The following is a 22356-nucleotide window of genomic DNA, read 5'->3' as shown; positions in this document are numbered from 1 at the left end:
GCCTATATTAATGCTGTATAAATATATTAATGTATGTAATTATCATAGGCTATGAGCTTAGATATATTTATTCATAGAGCATGTGTTGTACCCGGCCTGTGATTATACTGTATAATATATTAACACGGAAACAATTGTAATTTGTTCTGTGATTATCAGGGTCAGCATGGCAAAGGGGCCATTTTAACCATGCTTCCTGTTGTTTTCCAGTTTGTAATTCTGGAACATTCCTGCCTTACATCTCTAAGCCACCAGAGGCGCAGGGGTGTTAGTGGGAATTTGGTTCGGATTTCACATGCCCATGTGAACTGCTTTTCACATAAGAATACTCTTGTTTCTCTTCAGAGCGAATAAATCTTTCGCCTTTTACTAAAGATTTCCGTAGAGAGGAACAACCATGAGTTTCATATACAATAAAATATATATATGACACATAATAACTTCAATAAGTCGGGCAAGTGTCTGTCCGTTGCCTATTGTGGTGTCTGTCTGAATAGCGAGTGAGGCTCTAGCGCAGACTAAAAATAATTTTAAAAATCCTATAAGCATGGGCAATTCAAATTAAAAGAGCGGTAACATCGGAGTCTCGGAAGTACTCCGCCTGCTCTAACAAAAGACAGTCTTTCCAAAGGGCCAATTTCCCTTTGGGTACCAGGGTGTTTATTTAACTGGTCTTATAATTTAATGCACGATTCTATGTCAGATCTCACACCGATAACTACGAGTGAGAAGGGTACATTAGACCAGCACTCAGATAGTGCGGGGTTGTTGACGTACATTGCTAAATCCCAGTCAATGTCTCCATTTTTACAAAGACTGAGTAGACTTTGACCACTATTTAATCCTTTCCAAAATGACGCGATCCGCCATTGGTAAATGCGTCTGTGTCAAACATTATAAAGACCCAAGATACATTTGGGTCACTAGACTCTATGTATGCAAACAATGAGATAACTGTTAAAAGAAGCTGTAGAGTATATCTGTAAAGCTTCTACTAACGCCGGTTACTTCGATTCTCACTTTTCATCGTCGCTAGTTTCAGCACGACAAGGCCAGAGCTTGTTTGGTCCTAAATTTGATATTCAGCCATTACCGCATTCAGTATCAAAACGGAAATACTTGTGCCGGCGTTTAGTCCTTTTAGACTTCAGTTTTTTCCAGGCGGTCACGCCTTGTAACGACAGGACGCTACAGTCAGCAAGCCAGTGGTTTGATGACCTCTTTTCCAATTGTGGAAGCGCGTCTTTACATGTTACATTTGCGGGGGTTCCAGACTTCAACTCATGGATGTCTCAGCTATTTACAGATTAAAGGACAAGACTGCCTCTGTCGAACGGTTTGGCAGGTTGCCATTTAGTCTCTGCTGGTTTTCAGCTGTCTTTATAATCCAGGCAGTAGTACACCAACAGAGTCAGGGTTACTTATTCCCCTCTGTTTGAGCAAAACCAGACAGCTCCGTCGCAATCTCAATCAGCAAGTCACTTACTGCAGTTTGAAAATGGAATTTCTGCGGTTAGTATTTTGCTTATTAGAGCCACAAAATTGCATAATTGCATTTGATCTTCACAATGCGTATTTACCCATTCCGGTTTGTTCATCACAGGTTCTAGCGTTTGCAAAACGCCACAACCATTAACCATTTCAGGTCTACCGTTTCTTGTCGCCTCGGGTATTTACCAAAGTGATGTTGGTGATGATAGCTCATCTCAGAGTCCTGATAGACGATCTGCTCATAAGAACTCTGTCTCAACAGAGTTCCTCTATCTTAGACGATCTGCTCATAAGAACTCTGTCTCAACAAAGTTCCTCTAACTTGCGCTACTAATGTATACTGCGGTGGCAGATCAAGTTCAAAAACAATCGCATCTAATTCTGTCTAAACGACGTCAATTCCTAGGTAAGATTATAAATACGGTAAATCGAAGACATTTACCTACTACACCAGCAAGAACAAATGTACATCTAGTAATTAGTGCAAAACACGCACACTAGCGGTACATTGCTGGATTCGCCTGTTAAGAATAATTATGTGTTTCAAAGCGATTTAGTTCGCCGGCCTTCACTCGCGTTTCCCACAGAGGGGCGAGGGTGTATATAATCTGGACGAGAGTCTCAGAGGTTCAGGAGTTGTAGTTAAAAAAAGATCAGCGACAGAGGTTCTGAAACGGATCACGACAGATTGCTGTCGATAAATGTCCTGGAACTCCGTGCATTTTACAATGCACTACATGCTTCGCTTTCAGTCTGACCAACAGTCAGACAACGCAACGGGAGTTGCATACACAACAACCAGAGAGAACCAAGAAGCCGCATGGCAATGCGGCAGGTAACTCGAATCCTCAATTGCCCAGAACACCATTATGTGATAATGTCAACGGGGTTCATTCCGTGAGTGGACATCTGTTAGACAGATGATCTCACCCGTCAGGATTTAGATCCTGAAAACTGGACATTACATCCAGAGGTGTTTCATATGTGAGTCCACAGAAGGGGGTTAGCCTCAGGTATACATGATGGCATCTCGCCACAATTACAGCTCAGTATGTGTACAAAACAACAGATCACAAGGGCAGTGGCGGTGGAGTCTCTCACATTCGTGTGGTCATTCAGCATCGTGTATCTGGCTCCACCATTTTCCGCTGCTCTCTCCGTTGCCAAAACGGATCATAAGACAGTTCGTCACAGTCATACTAGTGATATCTCATGGGTTTCGGAGAGCTTGCTTCTCGAATCTCCAAGGAATACTTGCACACGATCTTGGCCCGCTCATAATACGTCCAGCCTGTTACAACAGGGAACGTTCTTTTACCCATAGTTACCTATGTACCTATTACCTATGTACCGCAGCTGCGGTTGACGGGGTGAGGGTTCAGACCGCCCTCTTAAGAAAAGAAATAGGGCATTACAGTATTATACCAACCATGTTACGAGCTAGTAAGCCGCTTAAGGCAGCTTATTATTACAAAATTTGGTGTGCTTACATAGGTGGTAAAGCTCGGAAGTTTCCGACATCATCCTTCAAGTTACCCGTATTCTGTTAAACGGGGTGGGATGGAAAACTGCGTTTATCTGCACTGAGGGTGCAGGTATCTGTGTGGTCAACTTATTTTCAAAGACGTTTGACTCTATTGCGTCTTTACACACCTTTCTACAAGGTGTCATCAAAGTGCAGCCTCCATTTATCCCACCTACAGCGCCAGGTGACTTGAGGTTGGGTTCAGATTTCTTACAGTTTTCATATTTTGAACCCTTACAATAAATGGGGATTAAGTTTCTCACTTGGGAAAACATTTTTCTTCTAGCCTTAGCTTCGGCAAGGGTTTTGTTTTCATATTTGGGTGCCTTGTATTCCAAGCCACCGTATTTGAGTTTTCTCATGACAAAGCAGATCTTCGGACGAATTCCGCTTTATTATTCTTCACATCAATAAACCAATAGTGGTTCCTGTGTTGACAGCACATTCTAGAATTCTGAATGTGGTACACGCATTACGCGTTTATATATGTCCCGAACGTCTACAGTACGTGATACGGATACGTTGTTTGTTCTCTATAATGCTGCCAACTGGGGTTAGCCAGTTTCTCAGCAGATATTATCCAGTGGGATAATAATAATGACTACAAGTCAGGCTTACTTTAAGGCTAAGTTACAATAATGACTACAAGTCAGGCTTACTTTAAGGCTAAGTTACAATCGCCTACGTCAGTAATAGCTCATCCCACAGGTTCTGTGGGAATGTCAGACCCAGCGGGTCGTGGAGCGTCTACGACGCGGCTACATAGCCTTCAGTGCACCACGTTTGTGCACGTTTACACGTTATGAATGGTTGCGGCATCAGCATCTAGCTTTGGCTGCCTACTGTTACAAGTGTCAAACAGCTCTCCCGCCCACGAGGGAAGCTTTGGTACGTCCCAAGAGTACTCCAGTGACCCCTAGTGGATGAAAAAGAAAATAGGATTTTGGTACTTACCAGGTAAATCCTTTTCTCTATCGTCCTAAGTGGATGCTGGGGTTCCTGAAAGGACCATGGGGAATAGCGGCTCCGCAGGAGACAGGGCACAAAAGTAAAGCTTTTACAGGTCAGGTGGTGTGTACTGGCTCCTCCCCCTATGACCCTCCTCCAGACTCCAGTTAGATTTTTGTGCCCGGCCGAGAAGGGTGCAATTCTAGGTGGCTCTCATAAAGAGCTGCTTAGAGAGTTTAGCTTAGGTTTTTTATTTTACAGTGATTCCTGCTGGCAACAGGATCACTGCAACGAGGGACAGAGGGGAGAAGAAGTGAACTCACCTGCGTGCAGGATGGATTGGCTTCTTGGCTACTGGACATGAAGCTCCAGAGGGACGATCACAGGTACAGCCTGGATGGTCACCGGAGCCACGCCGCCGGCCCCCTCACAGATGCTGAAGCAAGAAGAGGTCCAGAATCGGCGGCTGAAGACTCCTGCAGTCTTCTTAAGGTAGCGCACAGCACTGCAGCTGTGCGCCATTTTCCTCTCAGCACACTTCACACGGCAGTCACTGAGGGTGCAGGGCGCTGGGGGGGGGCGCCCTGGGAGGCAAATGAAAACCTTTAAAAAGGCTAAAAATACCTCACATATAGCCCCAGAGGCTATATGGAGATATTTACCCCTGCCTAAATGTACTAAATAGCGGGAGACGAGCCCGCCGAAAAAGGGGCGGGGCCTATCTCCTCAGCACACGGCGCCATTTTCTGTCACAGCTCCGCTGGTCAGGAAGGCTCCCAGGTCTCTCCCCTGCACTGCACTACAGAAACAGGGTATAACAGAGAGGGGGGGCAAAATAAATGGCAATATATTAATATAAAAGCAGCTATAAGGGAGCACTTAATCATAAGGCTATCCCTGTCATATATAGCGCTTTTTGGTGTGTGCTGGCAGACTCTCCCTCTGTCTCCCCAAAGGGCTAGTGGGTCCTGTCTTCGTATAGAGCATTCCCTGTGTGTCTGCTGTGTGTCGGTACGTGTGTGTCGACATGTATGAGGACGTTATTGGTGTGGAGGCGGAGCAATTGCCAAATATGAGGATGTCACCTCCTAGGGGGTCGACACCAGAATGGATGCCTTTATTTGTGGAATTACGGGATAGCGTCAACTCGCTTAAGCAGTCGTTTGCCGACATGAGGCGGCCGGACACTCAATTAGTGCCTGTCCAGGCGCCTCAAACACCGTCAGGGGCTGTAAAACGCCCCTTGCCTCAGTCGGTCGACACAGACCCAGACACAGGCACTGATTCCGGTGGTGAAGGTGACGAATCAACCGTATTTTCCAGTAGGGCCACACGTTATATGAATTTGGCAATAAAGGAGATGTTACATTTAGCTGATACTACAGGTACCACTAAACAGGGTATTATGTGGGGTGTGAAAAAACTACCAGTAGTTTTTACCGAATCAGAAGAATTAAATGACGTGTGTGATGAAGCGTGGGGTGCCCCGATAAAAAACTGCTAATTTCAAAGAAGTTATTGGCTTTATACCCTTTCCCGCCAGAGGTTAGGGAGCGCTGGGAAACACCTCCTAGGGTGGACAAAGCGCTAACACGCTTATCAAAACAAGTGGCGTTACCCTCTCCTGAGACGGCCGCACTTAAAGATCCATCAGATAGGAGGATGGAAAATATCCAAAAAGGTATATACACACATGCAGGTGTTATACTACGACCAGCTATTGCGACTGCCTGGATGTGCAGTGCTGGGGTAGTTTGGTCAGAGTCCCTGATCGAAAATATTGATACCCTGGACAGGGACAATATTTTACTGTCGTTAGAACAAATAAAGGATGCATTTCTTTATATGCGTGATGCACAGAGAGATATCTGCACACTGGCATCACGGGTAAGTGCTATGTCCATTTCGGCCAGAAGAGCTTTATGGACACGACAGTGGACAGGCGATGCGTAGAGGAGTTATTTGGGGTCGGTCTATCGGATTTGGTGGCCACGGCTACGGCCGGGAAATCCACCTTTCTACCTCAAGTCACTCCCCAACAGAAAAAGGCACCGACCTTTCAACCGCAGCCCTTTCGTTCCTTTAAAAATAAGAGAGCAAAGGGCTATTCATATCTGCCACGAGGCAGAGGACGAGGGAAGAGACAGCAACAGGCAGCTCCTTCCCAGGAACAGAAGCCCTCCCCGGCTTCTACAAAAGCCTCAGCATGACGCTGGGGCTTCGCAAGCGGACTCGGGGGCGGTAGGTGGTCGTCTCAAGAATTACAGCGCGCAGTGGGCTCACTCGCAGGTAAATCCCTGGATCCTGCAGATAATATCTCAGGGGTACAGGTTGAAATTGGAGACAGAGCCACCTCGCCGTTTCCTGAAGTCTGCTTTACCAACGTCCCCCTCAGAAAGGGAGACGGTTTTGGAAGCCATTCACAAGCTGTATTCTCAGCAGGTGATAGTCAAGGTACCTCTTCTACAACAAGGGAAGGGGTATTATTCCACTCTTTTTGTGGTACCGAAGCCGGATGGCTCGGTAAGGCCTATTCTAAATCTGAAGTCCTTGAACCTGTACATAAAGAAGTTCAAGTTCAAGATGGAGTCACTCAGAGCAGTGATAGCGAACCTGGAAGAAGGGGACTTTATGGTATCCTTGGACATCAAGGATGCGTATCTCCACGTTCCAATTACCCCTCACACCAGGGGTACCTCAGGTTCATTGTACAAAACTGTCACTATCAGTTTCAGACGCTGCCGTTTGGTTTGTCCACGGCACCTCGGGTCTTTACAAAGGTAATGGCCGAGATAATATTTCTTCTTCGAAGAAAAGGCGTATTAATTATCCCATACTTGGACGATCTCCTAATAAGGGCAAGGTCCAGAGAACAGCTAGAGATGGGTTTAGCACTATCTCAAGAGGTGCTAAAGCAGCACGGATGGATTCTGAATATTCCAAAATCCCAATTAATGCCGACAACTCGTCTGCTGTTCCTGGGGATGATTCTGGACACAGTTCAGAAAAAGGTTTTTCTTCCCGAAGAAAAAGCCAAGGAGTTATCTGACCTGGTCAGGAACCTCCTAAAACCAGGAAAGGTGTCTGTACATCAATGCACAAGAGTCCTGGGAAAAAATGGTAGCTTCTTACGAAGCAATCCCTTTCGGCAGATTCCATGCAAAGGGATCTGTTGGACAAATGGTCAGGGTCGCATCTTCAGATGCACCTGCGGATAACCCTGTCGCCGAGGACAAGGGTATCCCTTCTGTGGTGGTTGCAGGAGGCTCATCTATTGGAGGGCCGCAGATTCGGCCTGCAGGATTGGATCCTGGTGACCACGGATGCCAGCCTGAGAGGCTGGGGAGCAGTCACACAGGGAAGAAATTTCCAGGGAGTGTGGTCGAGCCTGAAAAAGTCTCTTCACATAAGCATTCTGGAACTAAGAGCAATCTACAATGCTCTAAGCCAGTCGGAACCTCTGCTTCAAGGAAGACCGGTGTTGATCCAGTCGGACAACATCACGGCAGTCGCCCATGTAAACAGACAGGGCGGCACAAGAAGCAGGAGGGCAATGGCAGAAGCTGCCAGGATCCTTCGCTGGGCGGAGAATCACGTGATAGCACTGTCAGCAGTATTCATCCCGGGCGTGGACAACTGGGAAGCAGACTTCCTCAGCAGACACGACCTTCACCCGGGAGAGTGGGGACTTCATCCAGAAGTTTTCCACATGCTATTAAACCGTTGGGTAAAACCAATGGTGGACATGATGGCGTCTCGCCTCAACAAAACACTGGACAGGTATTGCGCCAGGTCAAGAGATCCGCAGGCAATAGCTGTGGACGCGCTGGTAACACCTTGGGTGTACCAGTCGGTATATGTGTTTCCTCCTCTGCCTCTCATACCAAAGGTATTGAGGATTATACGGCAAAGAGGAGTAAGACTAGTGGCTCCGGATTGGCCAAGAAGGACTTGGTACCCGGAACTTCAAGAGATGGTCACGGACGATCCGTGGCCTCTACTTCTGAGAAGGGACCTGCTTCAGCAGGGTCCTTGTCTTTTTCAAGACTTACCGCGGCTGCGTTTGACGGCATGGCGTTTGAATGCCAGATCCTAAAAGGAAAAGGCATTCCAGAAGAAGTCATTCCTACCTTGATAAAGGCAAGGAAGGAAGTCACCGCGAAGCATTATCGCCGTATTTGGCGAAAATATGTTGCGTGGTGCGAGCAGCGGAGTGCTCCGATGGAGGAATTTCAACTGGGTCGTTTTCCTACATTTCCTGCAATCAGGATTGTCTATGGGTCTCAAATTGGGATCTATTAAGGTTCAAATTGCGGCCCTATCAATATTCTTCCAAAAAGAATTGGCCTCAGTCCCTGAGGTCCAGATTTTTATCAAAGGAGTACTGCATATACAGCCTCCTGTGGTGCCTAAGGTGGCACCGTGGGATCTAAATGTAGTTTTAGATTTCCTCAAATCCAATTGGTTTGAACCACTAAAGAATGTGGATTTGAAATATCTCACATGGAAAGTGATTATGTTACTGGCCCTGGCTTCGGCCGGGAGAGTATCTGAACTGGCGGCTTTGTCTTATAAAAGCCCTTATTTAATTTTCCATTCGACATAGGGCAGAGCTGCGGACGCGTCCGCATTTTCTCCCTAAGGTGGTATCAGCGTTTCACCTGAACCAGCCTATTGTAGTGCCTGCGGCTACAGACGACTTGAAGGACTCCAAGTTGTTGGATGTTGTCAGAGCCTTAAAAATATACATTTAAAGGACGGCTGGAGTCAGAAAATCTGACTCGCTGTTTATACTGTATGCACCCAACAAGTTGGGTGCACCTGCTTCTAAGCAGTCGATTGCTCGTTGGATTTGTAACAAAATTCAACTTGTACATTCTGTGGCAGGCCTGCCACAGCCTAAATCTGTTAAGGCCCATTCCGCAAGGAAGGTGGGCTCATCTTGGGCGGCTGCCCGAGGGGTCTCGGCATTACAACTCTGCCGAGCAGCTACGTGGTCAGGGGAGAACACGTTTGTAAATTTTTACAAATTTGATACCCTGGCAAAGGAGGACCTGGAGTTCTCTCATTCGGTGCTGCAGAGTCATCCGCACTCTCCCGCCCGTTTGGGAGCTTTGGTATAATCCCCATGGTCCTTTCAGGAACCCCAGCATCCACTTAGGACGATAGAGAAAATAAGAATTTACTTACCGATAATTCTATTTCTCGGAGTCCGTAGTGGATGCTGGGCGCCCATCCCAAGTGCGGATTATCTGCAATACTTGTACATAGTTATTGTTAACTAATTCGGGTTATTGTTTAGGAAGCCATCTTTCAGAGGCTCCGCTGTTATCATACTGTTAACTGGGTTTAGATCACAAGTTGTACGGTGTGATTGGTGTGGCTGGTATGAGTCTTACCCGGGATTCAAAATCCTCCCTTATTGTGTACGCTCGTCCGGGCACAGTACCTAACTGGAGTCTGGAGGAGGGTCATAGGGGGAGGAGCCAGTACACACCACCTGACCTGTAAAAGCTTTACTTTTGTGCCCTGTCTCCTGCGGAGCCGCTATTCCCCATGGTCCTTTCAGGAACCCCAGCATCCACTACGGACTCCGAGAAATAGAATTATCGGTAAGTAAATTCTTATTTTCTTTGAATCCATAGGGGGCACTGGACGCCCACCCAGAGCAGTTTTACCTGGGTTGTTTTAAGCTCAGAGGAGCTTAGGGTAACACGTTTTACCTGGTTTGTATTAAGCTCAAAGGAGCTTATGGTAACACATTTTCACCGATTGGTTCAAACTATAAAGGTCTATCGGTTATGCTGTCAACTGTTTAGTTGACACTAACGTTATGGGTCAACTTTGTTGTTGTCCGTTATGTTATAGAAATTCTCCATTGTCAACCTCTCTATAGTAGTTCGCTCAGTAAAAACACTGGGTTCGTACACTGAGGTACTCTAGGGATATGGAGGGGTGGAGAGTTCTAAATTTAAATATTCAGTGCCTTTGTTCTGCTACGCCGCCCATATCCCAAGAGTACTCCAGTGACCCCTATGGATTCAAAGAAAAGGATTTACCTGGTAAGCACCAAAATCCTATTTTCTGTGTCTCTTACAGCCAACTTTTTTACTGTGTCCCTTGCTACTAGTTTACCTCACCTACTTTATCATGTCTTATTCTTATATGTTAAACTCCTCTTTCAGACGCAGTAACAGTAACAGCCATTCCCCTGGACCCTGTTCTCCCAAAGACCCTCACTCAGTGTCTCGTTCAGAGTCTCTCCGCTGTGCAGCTGGTGGTGCCCAGCAGATCTTCCGCCCATGTGAGCTACTTCATGGTGAAGAGCTGGGGAAGGGCTTTTTTGGAAGAGCCATCATGGTGTGTGTTTCTAGATAAGTTACTCCTGCTTACAGCCTTCTACCATCTCTGCCATATACTACAACCTTTGTGCTTACAGGTCACACACAGAGCCACGGGGAAAGTAATGGTCATGAAAGAGTTAATACAGTTTGATGAGCAGACACAGAAAACATTCCTGACAGAGGTAAGTAGCTCCTTGACAAGGATGACATTATTTGGTTTATGTTGCAGCTTCATCATTGTGTTTTGTTTTTTCTTGTTACTCTTTCATCCACTAGGGGACACTGGAGCGTTTCTTTAGACATTAGGGGTGTGAAGCTTGCAACCGGAGGTGTGGCACAATCTAAAATTAGCATTGTCTGCACAGCCGGCTCCTCCCCCTTCACATCCCTCCTCCCTCAGTTTGGAAAATTGTGCCTAGGAGGTACAAGCACAGAAGGGAGCTCCTGCTCCTTGAAGATTTTTCTTTTTTCTCTGACGTCCTAGTGGATGCTGGGAACTCCGTAAGGACCATGGGGAATAGCGGCTCCGCAGGAGACTGGGCACAAAAGTAAAGCTTTAGGACTACCTGGTGTGCACTGGCTCCTCCCCCTATGACCCTCCTCCAAGCCTCAGTTAGATTTTTGTGCCCGACCGAGCTGGGTGCAATCTAGGGGGCTCTCCTGAGCTTCTTAGGAAAAGTTAGTTTTAGGTTTTTTCTTTTCAGTGAGACCTGCTGGCAACAGGCTCACTGCATCGAGGGACTAAGGGGAGAAGAAGCGAACCTGCCTGCTTGCAGCCAGCTTGGGCTTCTTAGGCTACTGGACACCATTAGCTCCAGAGGGACCGAACACAGGCCCAGCCTCGGAGTCCGGTCCCAGAGCCGCGCCGCCGGCCCCCTTACAGAGCCAGAAGCAAGAAGAAGTCCGGAAAATCGGCGGCAGAAGACATCAGTCTTCACCAAGGTAGCGCACAGCTTCCAAGCTTCTCCATTTGAACACGGAGGGACTGAAGAATTGAAAAATCTGCTCCTCGTGGTTCTTGACTGAAATAAATCAAAACCTTCCAGTTTCTTAACTTCTTCCTCATTGAGGTTAAGGACCTTTTACAGCTCAATAAGAGAATCTAATCCCTTAACCTCAGAGTCCTCCTCTTACGGACTGGTGTTCAGCATCGCCTCTACTGCCTCACCTTCTTCATCATCAATTACAAGACCCCCTTCCTCTTCATGTAGGGTTGGGAGTGGTCTCTTTGCTGCCCAACACAGTCTTTTCTGCATGTGCGGGCGGAGTCATTCTACTGAAAAATTAGTCCATAATTTTGGTAAACCCTGCTGCCCATTCTAAATGTGCTTGCGGTATTCCTCCAACTTGATGCCGACTGACCACTACTCCCAGGTTGAGCGTCCATTCCTAAACATAAATCGCTCACCTCCTTGCCATTATTGCTTCTTTGTGGTCTTGGTGGTTGTGGGCAGAAAGGTGAAACGTCATCTTCTCAGCTGTGTTCATTCCAGGTGTGGAGAAATGGGAAGCGGATTATCTCAGTCGCAAGGACAGGCATCTGGGAGAGTGGTGCCTACATCAACAGATTTTCGACATGGTGATGAGGAGATGGGGCCTACCTCAAGTGGACCTCATGGTGTCTCGGCAAAACCATCAGCTGCCCAGATATGTGTCCAGGACAAGAGATCCAGCAGCAGAAGGAGTGGACGCATTAACACTTCCTTGATGTTACAGGAGAGTTTACATTTTTCCACCCTTCCCCCTCATACCCAGGGTTCTGATAAGGTTGAAACAAGAGCGAGTGTGGGCGATTCTAATCGCACCAGATTGGTCCCGCAGGAGTTGGTATTCAGACCTGCGAAGGTTACTCGCGGAAGATCCTTGGCGGTTATCTCAGAGAGAGGACCTGCTGTCTTAGGGACCGTTCCACCACCCAGACCTGAACAGGCTACGTTTAACGGCGTGGCTATTGAAACCCGGATCTTAAGGAACAGAGGAATATCACAAACGGCCATTGCTACGATGATTGCCGCTAGGAAGCCGGTCACAGCCATGCACTACTACAGGATTTGGAAGAGGTACATGGACTGGTGTCAAGAATGGGGGTGGAATTCGACAAACTTCCATTTATCCAGACTTCTACTCTTCCTGCAGGCCGGTCTAGTTTTAGAACTGAGGCTGGGCTCTCTGAAGGTTCAAATTTTGTCTCTCTCTATCCTATTTCAACAGCAGTAAGCGTCCTTGCCAGAGGTTCAAACCTTTTTACAGGGGGTTCTGAGAATGCAGCCCCCTTTTCGTCCTCCTATTGCACCATGGGACTTAAATTTGGTGTTGGAATTTTTGAAATCACCTACTTTTGAGCAGTTAGCAAGAACAGACCTGTGATATCTCTCTTGGAAGGTCACGTTATTGCTTGCCTTGGCTTCGGCCAGGCGGGTTTCTGAGTTGGGAGCCTTATCGTGTATGAGCCCCTTTTTAACTTTTCATGAGGATAGGGCTGAACTCCGTACAAGAGCGGATTTCCTGCCTAGAGTTGTTTCGGGGTTTCACGTAAACCAGCCATTTGTGGTTCCATCTTTCCAGGGTCTCGCAGATGGGGACGTGTCCTTGGATGTTGTCCGAGCTTTACGGGTATACGTACAAGTTACGTCGTCCTTCAGAAAGTCGGACCATTTGTTTTTTCTTTATGATGGGCCTAAGAAGGGTTGGCCAGCATCTAAGCAGTTTTTGTCCAGATGGATTCGACTTGCCATTCGGCAAGCTTATATTTCCTGTGGCAAACAGGTTCCGGTTCAGACGGGTGCTCATACCACCCGATCAGTGGGTGCCTCATGGGTGGCTGCCAGAGGTGCTTCCACTGCTCAACTTTGCAGGGCGGCGACGTGGTCTTCAGCCCACACGTTCGCGAAATTTTACAAGTTTGATACCTTTGCGTCCGGTGACTCTAAGTTCGGACGTTTAGTTTTGCAGACCACCGACAGCACTCCCTCCCTGGGGGATAACTTTGGGATGTCCCCTAATGTCTAAGGAACGCTCCAGTGTCCCCTAGTGGATGAAAGAGAAAAGAGGATTTTGGTACTTACCGATAAATCCATTTCTCTGAATCCTCTAGGGGACACTGGACGCCCGCCTCGGTGCTGTCGGCCTGCTGTGTTAAAAGTTCTTGTTTAAACAGTTCGTACAAACAGCGTTAGTTTTTCGGTTAAGAGTTTCTTGGATGCTGTTTGCTATGTTGTACGGTTCGGTTCCTCGCCAGGTGCTCTAGTATCATGTCCTATTCTCTCAGTCAAATTTTCCAAACTGAGGGAGTAGGGATGTGAAGGGGGAGGAGCCGGCTGTGCAGGCAATGCTAATTTTAGATTGTGCCACACCTCCGGTTGCAAGCTTCACACCCCTAATGTCTAAGGAACGCTCCAGTGTCCCCTAGAGAATTCAGAGAAATGGATTTATCGGTAAGTACCAAAATCCTCTTTTCAAACAAAATCTGCAAATGTGTTTTGATAGATCTGCTACAGTTTAGAGTTCTTCAGTGACCTGGAGGCCTGAAGACAGCAAAATAAATGTATAATGTGTCAGAGTGAGGATTGTAACTGAAGGAAAGACCTGGTTGGTTGACCTTCACTATGGAGGCATGACCCTGGAGAGTAGGGACCATAACACTTCCAGTAATCGTAAGTTGTTGACTGGTGTGGATTATAAGATCTACACTAAAAAGGTTTACAGTCAATAGGTCTACCACTATTGGTAGACATGCATTAGGTCAACAGGGTCTAAAGGTCGACATAGAATAGGTCGACAGGGTCAAAAGGTCGACATGTAAATGGTCAACAAAAGTAAAAAAAACAACTTGTGTCAACCATTGTATTGTTGACCTTCTGACCACGTTGGCCTTTCGAACTGTCTGCCTTTTACATGTCAACCTTTTGACCCTGTCGGCCTAATTCATGTCTACTATTAGTGGTAGACCTGTTGACTAAAGACCTTTTTAGTGTAGACCCGGATACCGTTGTTGACTGGTCATTAAACATGAAAAATTAGTTCTAGATCTTTGAATGCAGAATTATATTACAGAAAAATGAATGCCTTAAAAATTGAGCACATACTAACACTCACCCCACCTCTAGACACAACTCCAAACACACCCATCACTCAGATTCTGACCTTCCAGAGACTTTAGCTAGGAAAGAACTCCTTGTTTTCCTGGTATCTCCTGCCCTAAAGCCGGGTACACACCTCCACGATGCGACAATGCAGTGCATCAATAGATCACGTCCTTGTACACACTACACGATTCACCTCATGACAACGCAGTTAATTGTTACATGCTTAATGTAACTGCACCACGTCGTATGTCTCAGCGGATGAACAGCACATCAGTAAAGAAGGTCATTTTAGTCAAGTGCTGTTAACCAAGTACACTTTGTTATTTGATCATTAGGAGCACTATATGAAGCAGAGCCCTGGACCATTTAGGTTTGTGTTTGTACCATGCCAAGGAGAAAAAGACATCTGCAATAATTTCAGCAAGACCATTGTTACTGTCGGAAAAGACAGTTTTCAATCAATATTGAAATCCTCATTCTAAAGTAGATATGATTATCTACAAATGGAGAAGAGTGAATACAGTTGTCAGTTTTCCCAGCCAATTCATCCCAAGATAAAACCATATGATGTGCAAATAAATAGCAAGGAGCCCTAAAGCTACATCTAGTTATCTCTAGAACTAGAAATGTTAACGTTTCATAGAAGCGTAGCCAGGAGAAAGTCTCCATTGTCGAAGCAAAACCCAGTATACAGGTATATTGCAGTCTGGCTTATGTTTTCAAGATTGTATCTGAACAAAATACAAGAGCTCTCTAGAACAATGTCCACTGAAAATAAAGGTGTGTACACACGGTAAGATATTTTCTTCCGATTCTGACTATATAGTCAGAATCGGAAGAAAATATAGTGCAGATCGCAAGGTGACAGTCACCTTGCGATCCCGATCCGATGCCGATGCGCGGCCCCGCGCGGTCGGCATCGGAAGAAAAAATAGGCTGTGCAGGCAAGTCAATCCTGACTATCTCTATAGAAGAGATAGTCAGGATTGAAATCGCACATAGCCAGCATCGCAAGCACAGTTGTTATGTGCTTGCGATACTGGCTAAGTGCCGACCCGGCCCCCTGTCGCACGGTGAGAATCGGATAAGTCCGAATCTCACCGTGTGTATGCACCCTAAGAGACCAAAATGGATATGTTTGGTCTTATGCGCAAATTTGCAAAAAAACACCAGTTGCTAAACATAGTGGTGGCACTACGTTACAGCCCTTGAAAGGAAAACCTCACCATTTGGGTACAACAAAAAGGTGTTTTGATTAGTGCATCTGCTCCATTGTGAGCTTATGATATCTTATTGGTAACAAACTGAAAGAGAGTCTTGCTACTCAAAAAGCTTCTTAAATGGAACCTCTAAACTGGTAGCCCCACTAGGTTTACTCCGTGCCAGAAGACTATACAAAATTTCTTTTTTTACAAAAGTATCATTCTGGGTCTTGGGATACCCAGTGTATTGTCCACTGGCAGCTTTGTTGTTTATTGATTGTACTCAGAAGACCTGCTAAAAATTTCCATACTTGCATAGGTTGTGCACAGGTCACATGCACACTAGTAGCTGGGCAGGGCTGCTGCTCACTGAATCAGGTTTTCTCTTACGTCCTAGAGGATGCTGGGGACTCCGTAAGGACCATGGGGTATAGACGGGCTCCGCAGGAGACATGGGCACTATAAAGAACTTTTAGATGGGTGTGCACTGGCTCCTCCCTCTCTGCCCCTCTTCCAGACCTCCGTTAGATCCTGTGCCCAGAGGAGACTGGGTGAATTACAGGGGAGCTCTCCTGAGTTTCTCTGAAAAAGAATTTTGTTAGGTTTTTTATTTTCAGGGAGCACTGCTGGCAACAGGCTCCCTGCATCGTGGGACTGAGGGGAGAGAAGCAGACCTACTTAAATGATAGGCTCTGCTTCTTAGGCTACTCACCCTCGCCGTTCGTCCCGGAGCCGCACCGCCGTCCTCCTCACAGAGCCGGAAGATGGAAGCCGGGTGAGTATAAGAACAAAGAAGACTTCCCAGGCGGCAGAAGACTTCAGATCTTCTCTGAGGTAACGCTGCGCGCCATTGTTCTCCCACACACACACTGCAGGCACTGATGGGTGCAGGGCGCAGGGGGGGCGCCCTGGGCAGCAATAATAAACCTCTAGGACTGGCTAACAGGCATATATAGGCTGCGGAGGCAATATATATTAAAATCCCCCGCCAGTATTGAAAAATTGAGCGGGACCGAAGCCTGCCGCTGAGGGGGCGGAGCTTGATCCCACAGCACTAACCAGCGCCATTTTCTCCACAGCACACTGCAGAGAAGCTGGCTCCCCGGACTCTCCCCTGCTGAACACGGTGACACAGGGCAAAAAAGAGTGGGGGGGGGGGGCACTTGTAAGGCGCAGTGAGTGTATAGATATACATATATTTATGTAAAAGCGCTGTTTATCTGGGAATCTTGTTTCCAGTGTCTCTCTGTCTCTCCAAAGGGCCTTATTTGGGAACTGTCTCCATATAGATATATCCCTGAGTGTGTGGGGGTGTCGGTACGCGTGTGTCGGCATGTCTGAAGCGGAAGGCTCATCTAAGGAGGAGGTGGAGCAGATGACTGGTGTCTCCGTCGGCAACGCCGACACATGATTGGATGGATATGCTGAATGTTTTAAATGCAAATGTGTCTTTATTACATCAGAGGTTGGACAAAGTAGAGTCCAGGGATGGAACAGGGAGTCAATCCATGGCTTTGGCTGTGTCACAGGGCCCTTCAGGGTCTCAGAAACGTCCCCTGTCCCAAGTAGCAGACACTGATACCGACACGGATTCTGATTCCAGTGTCGACTACGATGATGCGAGGTTACACCCAAGAGTGGCCAAAAGTATTCATTATATTATTATTGCAATAAAGGATGTTTTACATATCACTGATGACCCCTCTGTCCCTGACAAGAGGGTACACATGTTTAAGGAAAAGAAACCTGAGGTAACCTTTCCCCCATCTCATGAGCTAAACGAGTTATTTGAAAAGGCTTGGGAAACTCCAGACAAGAAACTGCAGATTCCCAAAAGAATTCTTATGGCGTATCCTTTCCCTGCGCAAGACAGATTACGGAAATCCTCACCCAGGGTGGACAAGGCGTTAACGCGCTTGTCGAAAAAGGTGGCGCTGCCGTCTCCAGACACGGCCGCCCTCAAGGATCCTGCTGATCGCAGACAGGAAACTACCTTAAAATCAATTTATACACATACGGGGGCCTTGCTCAGACCGGCAATAGCGTCGGCTTGGGTTTGTAGCGCTGTTGCGGCTTGGACGGATACCTTGTCAGCTGACATTGATACCCTGGATAGGGATACCATTTTATTGACCTTAGGTCACATTAAAGACGCAGTCTTATATATGAGATACGCTCAGAGAGACGTTGGTCTGCTAGGTTTGAGAGCCAACGCCATGGCGATTTCTGCTAGGCAAGCCCTGTGGACCCGCCAATGGTCGGGTGATGCCGACTCAAAGAAGCATATGGAAGTTTTGCCTTAGAAAGGTGAGGATTTATTTGGGGAAGGTCTCGCGGACCTGGTTTCCACAGCTACCGCGGGCAAATCTACTGTTTTACCTTATGTTTCCCCACAGCAAAAGAAAACGCAGCAATATCAGATGCAGTACTTTCGGTCGCCTAAGTCCAGAAGAGGTCAGGGTTCTTCCTTCCTCGCCAGAGGTAAGGGTAAAGGGAAAAAGCAACCTGCTACGGCTAGTTCCCAGGAGCAGAAGTCCTCCCCGGCTTCTACTAAATCCACCGCATGACGCTGGGGCTCCACTGAGGGAGTCTGCGCCGGTGGGGGCACGTCTTCGACTCTTCAGCCACGTCTGGGTTCGGTCAGAGGTGGATCCTTGGGCAATAGAAATTGTGTCCCAAGGTTACAAACTGGAATTCGAAGACGTGCCTTCTTGCCGGTTTTTCAAATCGGCCATACCAGCTTCTTCCCAAGAAAGGGAGATATTTTTAACTGCTATTTAAAAACTGTGTCAACAACAAGTGGTTGTCAAAGTTCCCCTACTTCAACAGGGGCAGGGGTACTATTCAACCCTGTTTGTGGTCCCAAAACCGGATGGCTCGGTCAGACCCATTTTAAATTTAAAATCCCTAAACCTGTACTTGGAAAAGTTCAAATTCAAGATGGAATCGCTCCGGGCAGTTATCTCCAGCCTGGAAGGGGGGGATTTTATGGTGTCACTAGACATAAAGGATGCATACCTTCATGTCCCCATATATTTATATTTATTATTTATTTATTAACAGTTTCTTATATAGCGCAGCAAATTCCGTTGCGCTTTACAATTTGAAATAACAATAAAAAATGGGTGATAACAAACAGTCATAGAGGTAGGAAGGCCCTGCTCGCAAGCTTACAATCTATAGGGAAATAGGCATGTGTACATAAGGAACGGTGCTATCTATTGCATAGAATGAGAAGACATGTGAGGATATGTGTGGACTGTACAGAGTGGATGCAATTTGATAGGAAGGTTTATGAAAGTTATGTGGGCGGTTCTGGAATTTGGTATGCTTGCCTGAAGAGGTGAGTTTTCAGGGAACGCTTGAAGGTTTGGAGACTAGAGGAGAGTCTTATTGTGCGTGGTAGGGCATTCCACAGAGTGGGTGCAGCCCGATGAAAGTCCTGCAATCGTGAGTGGGAGCGAGTAATGAGTGTGGATGAGAGACGCAGGTCTTGTGAAGAGCGAAGAGGTCGGGTTGGGAGATATTTTGAGATAAGCGAAGTGATGTACGTTGGTGTAGTTTGGTTAATGGCCTTGTGTGTGAGTAAAAGTATTTTATATTGAATGCGGTAGAGTACAGGTAACCAATGGAGGGACTGACAGAGTGGATCTGCAGACGATGAACGTCTAGCGAGGAAGATAAGCCTCGCCGCTGCATTCAGAATGGATTGTAGTGGTGAGAGTCTCGTTTTGCAAAAACCAGTTAGGAGACTATTGCAATAATCAATGCGGGAGATAATGAGAGCGTGGATTAGAGTTTTAGCAGTGTCTTGTGTAAGGTATGGTCGTATTTTGGATATGTTTTTTAGATGCATGTAACATGATCTTGAGACAGATTGATATCCCCTTAATCAGGCGTACCTGAGATTCGCTGTACAGGAATGTCATTACCAGTTTCAGACATTGCTGTTTGGGCTTTCCACGGCCCCGAGGATTTTCGCCAAGGTAATGGCGGAAATGATGGTGCTCCTGCGCAGGCAGGGAGTCCCAATTATCCCGTACTTGGACGATCTCCTGATAAAAGCGAGATCGAGAGATCAGTTGCTGAAAAGCGTGTCGCTCTCCCTGAGAGTGCTGCAGCAACATGGCTGGATTCTCAATCTGCCGAAGTCACAGTTGCTTCCAACGACTCTATCTTTCTTGGGCATGATTCTGGACACAGAACAAAAGAGGGTTTTTCTCCCGATGGAAAAATCCCAGGAACTCCAGAACATGGTCAGAGACCTGTTGAAACCGAAAAGGGTGTCAGTTCATCAATGCACTCGAGTACTGGGGAAAATGGTGGCGTCCTACGAGGCCATCCCCTTCAGCAGGTTTCATGCGAGGACTTTTCAGTGGGATCTTCTGGACAAATGGTCCGGGTCCCATCTTCACATTCATCAGAAAATCAGCCTGTCCCCAAGGGCCAGGGTGTCTCTCCTGTGGTGGCTGCAGAGTGCTCACTTTCTAGAGGGTCGCAGGTTCGGCATTCAGGACTGGGTTCTGGTGACCACGGACGCGAGCCTCCGAGGATGGGGAGCAGTCACGCAAGGAAAAAAAATTTCAGGGACTATGGTCAAGCCAGGAGGCTTGTCTACACATCAACGTACTGGAATTGAGGGCCATATATAACGGCCTGCATCAAGCAGAGAATCTTCTTCGCGGCCTACCGGTTCTGATTCAGTCAGACAACGTCACAGCCATGGCTCATGTAAACCGACAAGGCGGAACAAGGAGCAGGGTGGCAATGGCGGAAGCCACCAGGATTCTTCGCTGGGCGGAAAATCATGTGAGCGCTTTGACAGCAGTCTTCATTCCGGGAGTGGACAACTGGGAAGCAGACTTCCTCAGCGCAGACGATCTCCATCCAGCAGAGTGGGGACTTCATCAAGAAGTTTTTGAAGAGATAACAAGTCGTTGGGGACTTCCTCAAATAGACATGATGGCGTCACGCCTCAACAAGAAGCTTCGGAGGTATTGTGCCAGGTCAAGAGACCCTCAGGCAGTGGCGGTGGATGCCCTAGTGACACCGTGGGTGTTTCGGTCGGTCTTTGTGTTTCCTCCTCTTCCACTTATATCAAAGATATTGAGAATCATAAGACGAAAAAGAGTGCGGACAATACTCATTGTTCCCGATTGGCCTCGAAGGGCCTGGTATTCAGATCTTCAGGAAATGCTCACAGAAGATCCGTGGCCTCTTCCTCTCAGAGAGGACCTGTTGCAACAGGGGCCCTGCGTGTTCCAAGACTTACCGCGGTTACGTTTGACGGCATGGCGGTTGAACACTGGATCATAGCTGGGAAATGCATTCCGGAAGAAGTCATCCCTACTCTGATAAGGGCTAGGAAGGAGGTGACGGCGAAGCATTATCACCGTATCTGGAGAAAGTATGTATCTTGGTATGAGGCCAAGAATGCTCCTGCGGAAGATTTCCATCTGGGCCGTTTTCTCCACTTTCTGCAGACAGGAGTGGATATGGGCCTGAAATTAGGCTCCATTAAGGTACAGATTTCGGCCCTATCAATTTTCTTTCAGAAAGAATTGGCTTCTCTCCCGGAAGTCCAGACTTTTGTAAAGGGAGTGCTGCACATACAGCCTCCTTTTGTGCCTCCAGTGGCACCATGGGACCTTAACGTGGTGTTACAGTTCTTAAAATCTCACTGGTTTGAACCTCTTCAAACGGTGGAATTAAAATTTCTCACTTGGAAGGTGGTCATGTTGTTGGCCTTGGCATCTGCAAGGCGGGTGTCCGAATTGGCGGCCTTGTCTCACAAGAGCCCCTATTTGACCTTCCATGTGGATAGAGCGGAGTTGAGGACTCGTCCTCAATTTTTGCCTAAGGTGGTTTCTTCATTTCATATGAACCAACCTATTGTGGTGCCTTTGGCTACGAGTGACTTGGAGGATTCCAAGTCCCTGGATGTAGTCAGGACCTTAAAAATCTATGTAGCCAGGACGGCTCGAGTTAGGAAAACAGAGGCACTGTTTGTCCTGTATGCAGCCAACAAAGTTGGCGTTCCTGCTTCGAAGCAGACTATTGCTCGCTGGATCTGTAACACGATTCAGCAGGCTCATTCTACGGCAGGATTGCCGTTAACAAATTCGGTAAAGGCCCATTCCACTAGGAAGGCGGCCTCTTCTTGGGCGGCTGCCCGAGGCGTCTCTGCTTTACAGTTTTGCCGAGCAACTACCTGGTCAGGTTCAAACACTTTTTTGCAAAGTTCTATAAGTTTGATACCCTGGCTGATGAGGACCTTGCGTTTGCTCAGTCGGTGCTGCAGAGTCGTCCGCACTTTCCTGCCCGGTCTGGAGCTTTGGTATAAACCCCATGGTCCTTACGGAGTCCCCAGCATCCTCTAGGACGTAAGAGAAAATAAGATTTTAAACCTACCGGTAAATCTTTTTCTCCTAGTCCGTAGAGGATGCTGGGCGCCCGTCCCAGTGCGGACAAAATCTGCAAGGCTTGTATATAGTTGTTGCTTGCATAAGGGTTATGTTAGTTAAGATCAGTCTTTAGCTGATACTGTTTTTGTTCATACTGTTAACTGGTTGCGTATATTCCAGGTTATACGGTGTGGATGGTGTGGGCTGGTATGAATCTTGCACTTAGATTAACAAAATCCTTTCCTCGTATTGTCCATCTCCTCTTGGCACAGTTTCTCTAACTGTGGTCTGGAGGAGGGGCATAGAGGGAGGAGCCAGTGCACACCCATTCTTTATAGTGCCCATGTCTCCTGCGGA

General features: G+C 47.1%; 1 protein-coding gene and 1 non-coding gene across 2 annotated transcripts in view; both read left to right on the top strand.

Annotated features, from left to right (window-relative positions):
* Window positions 1-22356, top strand: part of LIMK2 (LIM domain kinase 2) — a 100320-nt gene that overhangs the window by 35647 nt on the left and 42317 nt on the right. Inside the window, exons 8-9 of the mRNA XM_063913092.1 lie at window positions 10150-10324; window positions 10404-10490. Coding sequence (XP_063769162.1) covers window positions 10150-10324; window positions 10404-10490 — 262 coding nt within the window. The remainder of the gene's footprint in view (window positions 1-10149; window positions 10325-10403; window positions 10491-22356) is intronic.
* On the top strand, window positions 326-438 carry LOC134961687 (U5 spliceosomal RNA). The gene has a single exon (XR_010187950.1). It is a non-coding gene; the product is annotated as a U5 spliceosomal RNA (small nuclear RNA).

Source organism: Pseudophryne corroboree, chromosome 1, assembly GCF_028390025.1.
Source record: "Pseudophryne corroboree isolate aPseCor3 chromosome 1, aPseCor3.hap2, whole genome shotgun sequence".
NCBI classification, from domain to species: domain Eukaryota; kingdom Metazoa; phylum Chordata; class Amphibia; order Anura; family Myobatrachidae; genus Pseudophryne; species Pseudophryne corroboree.
This window is presented reverse-complemented; position numbering and strand designations above follow the sequence as displayed.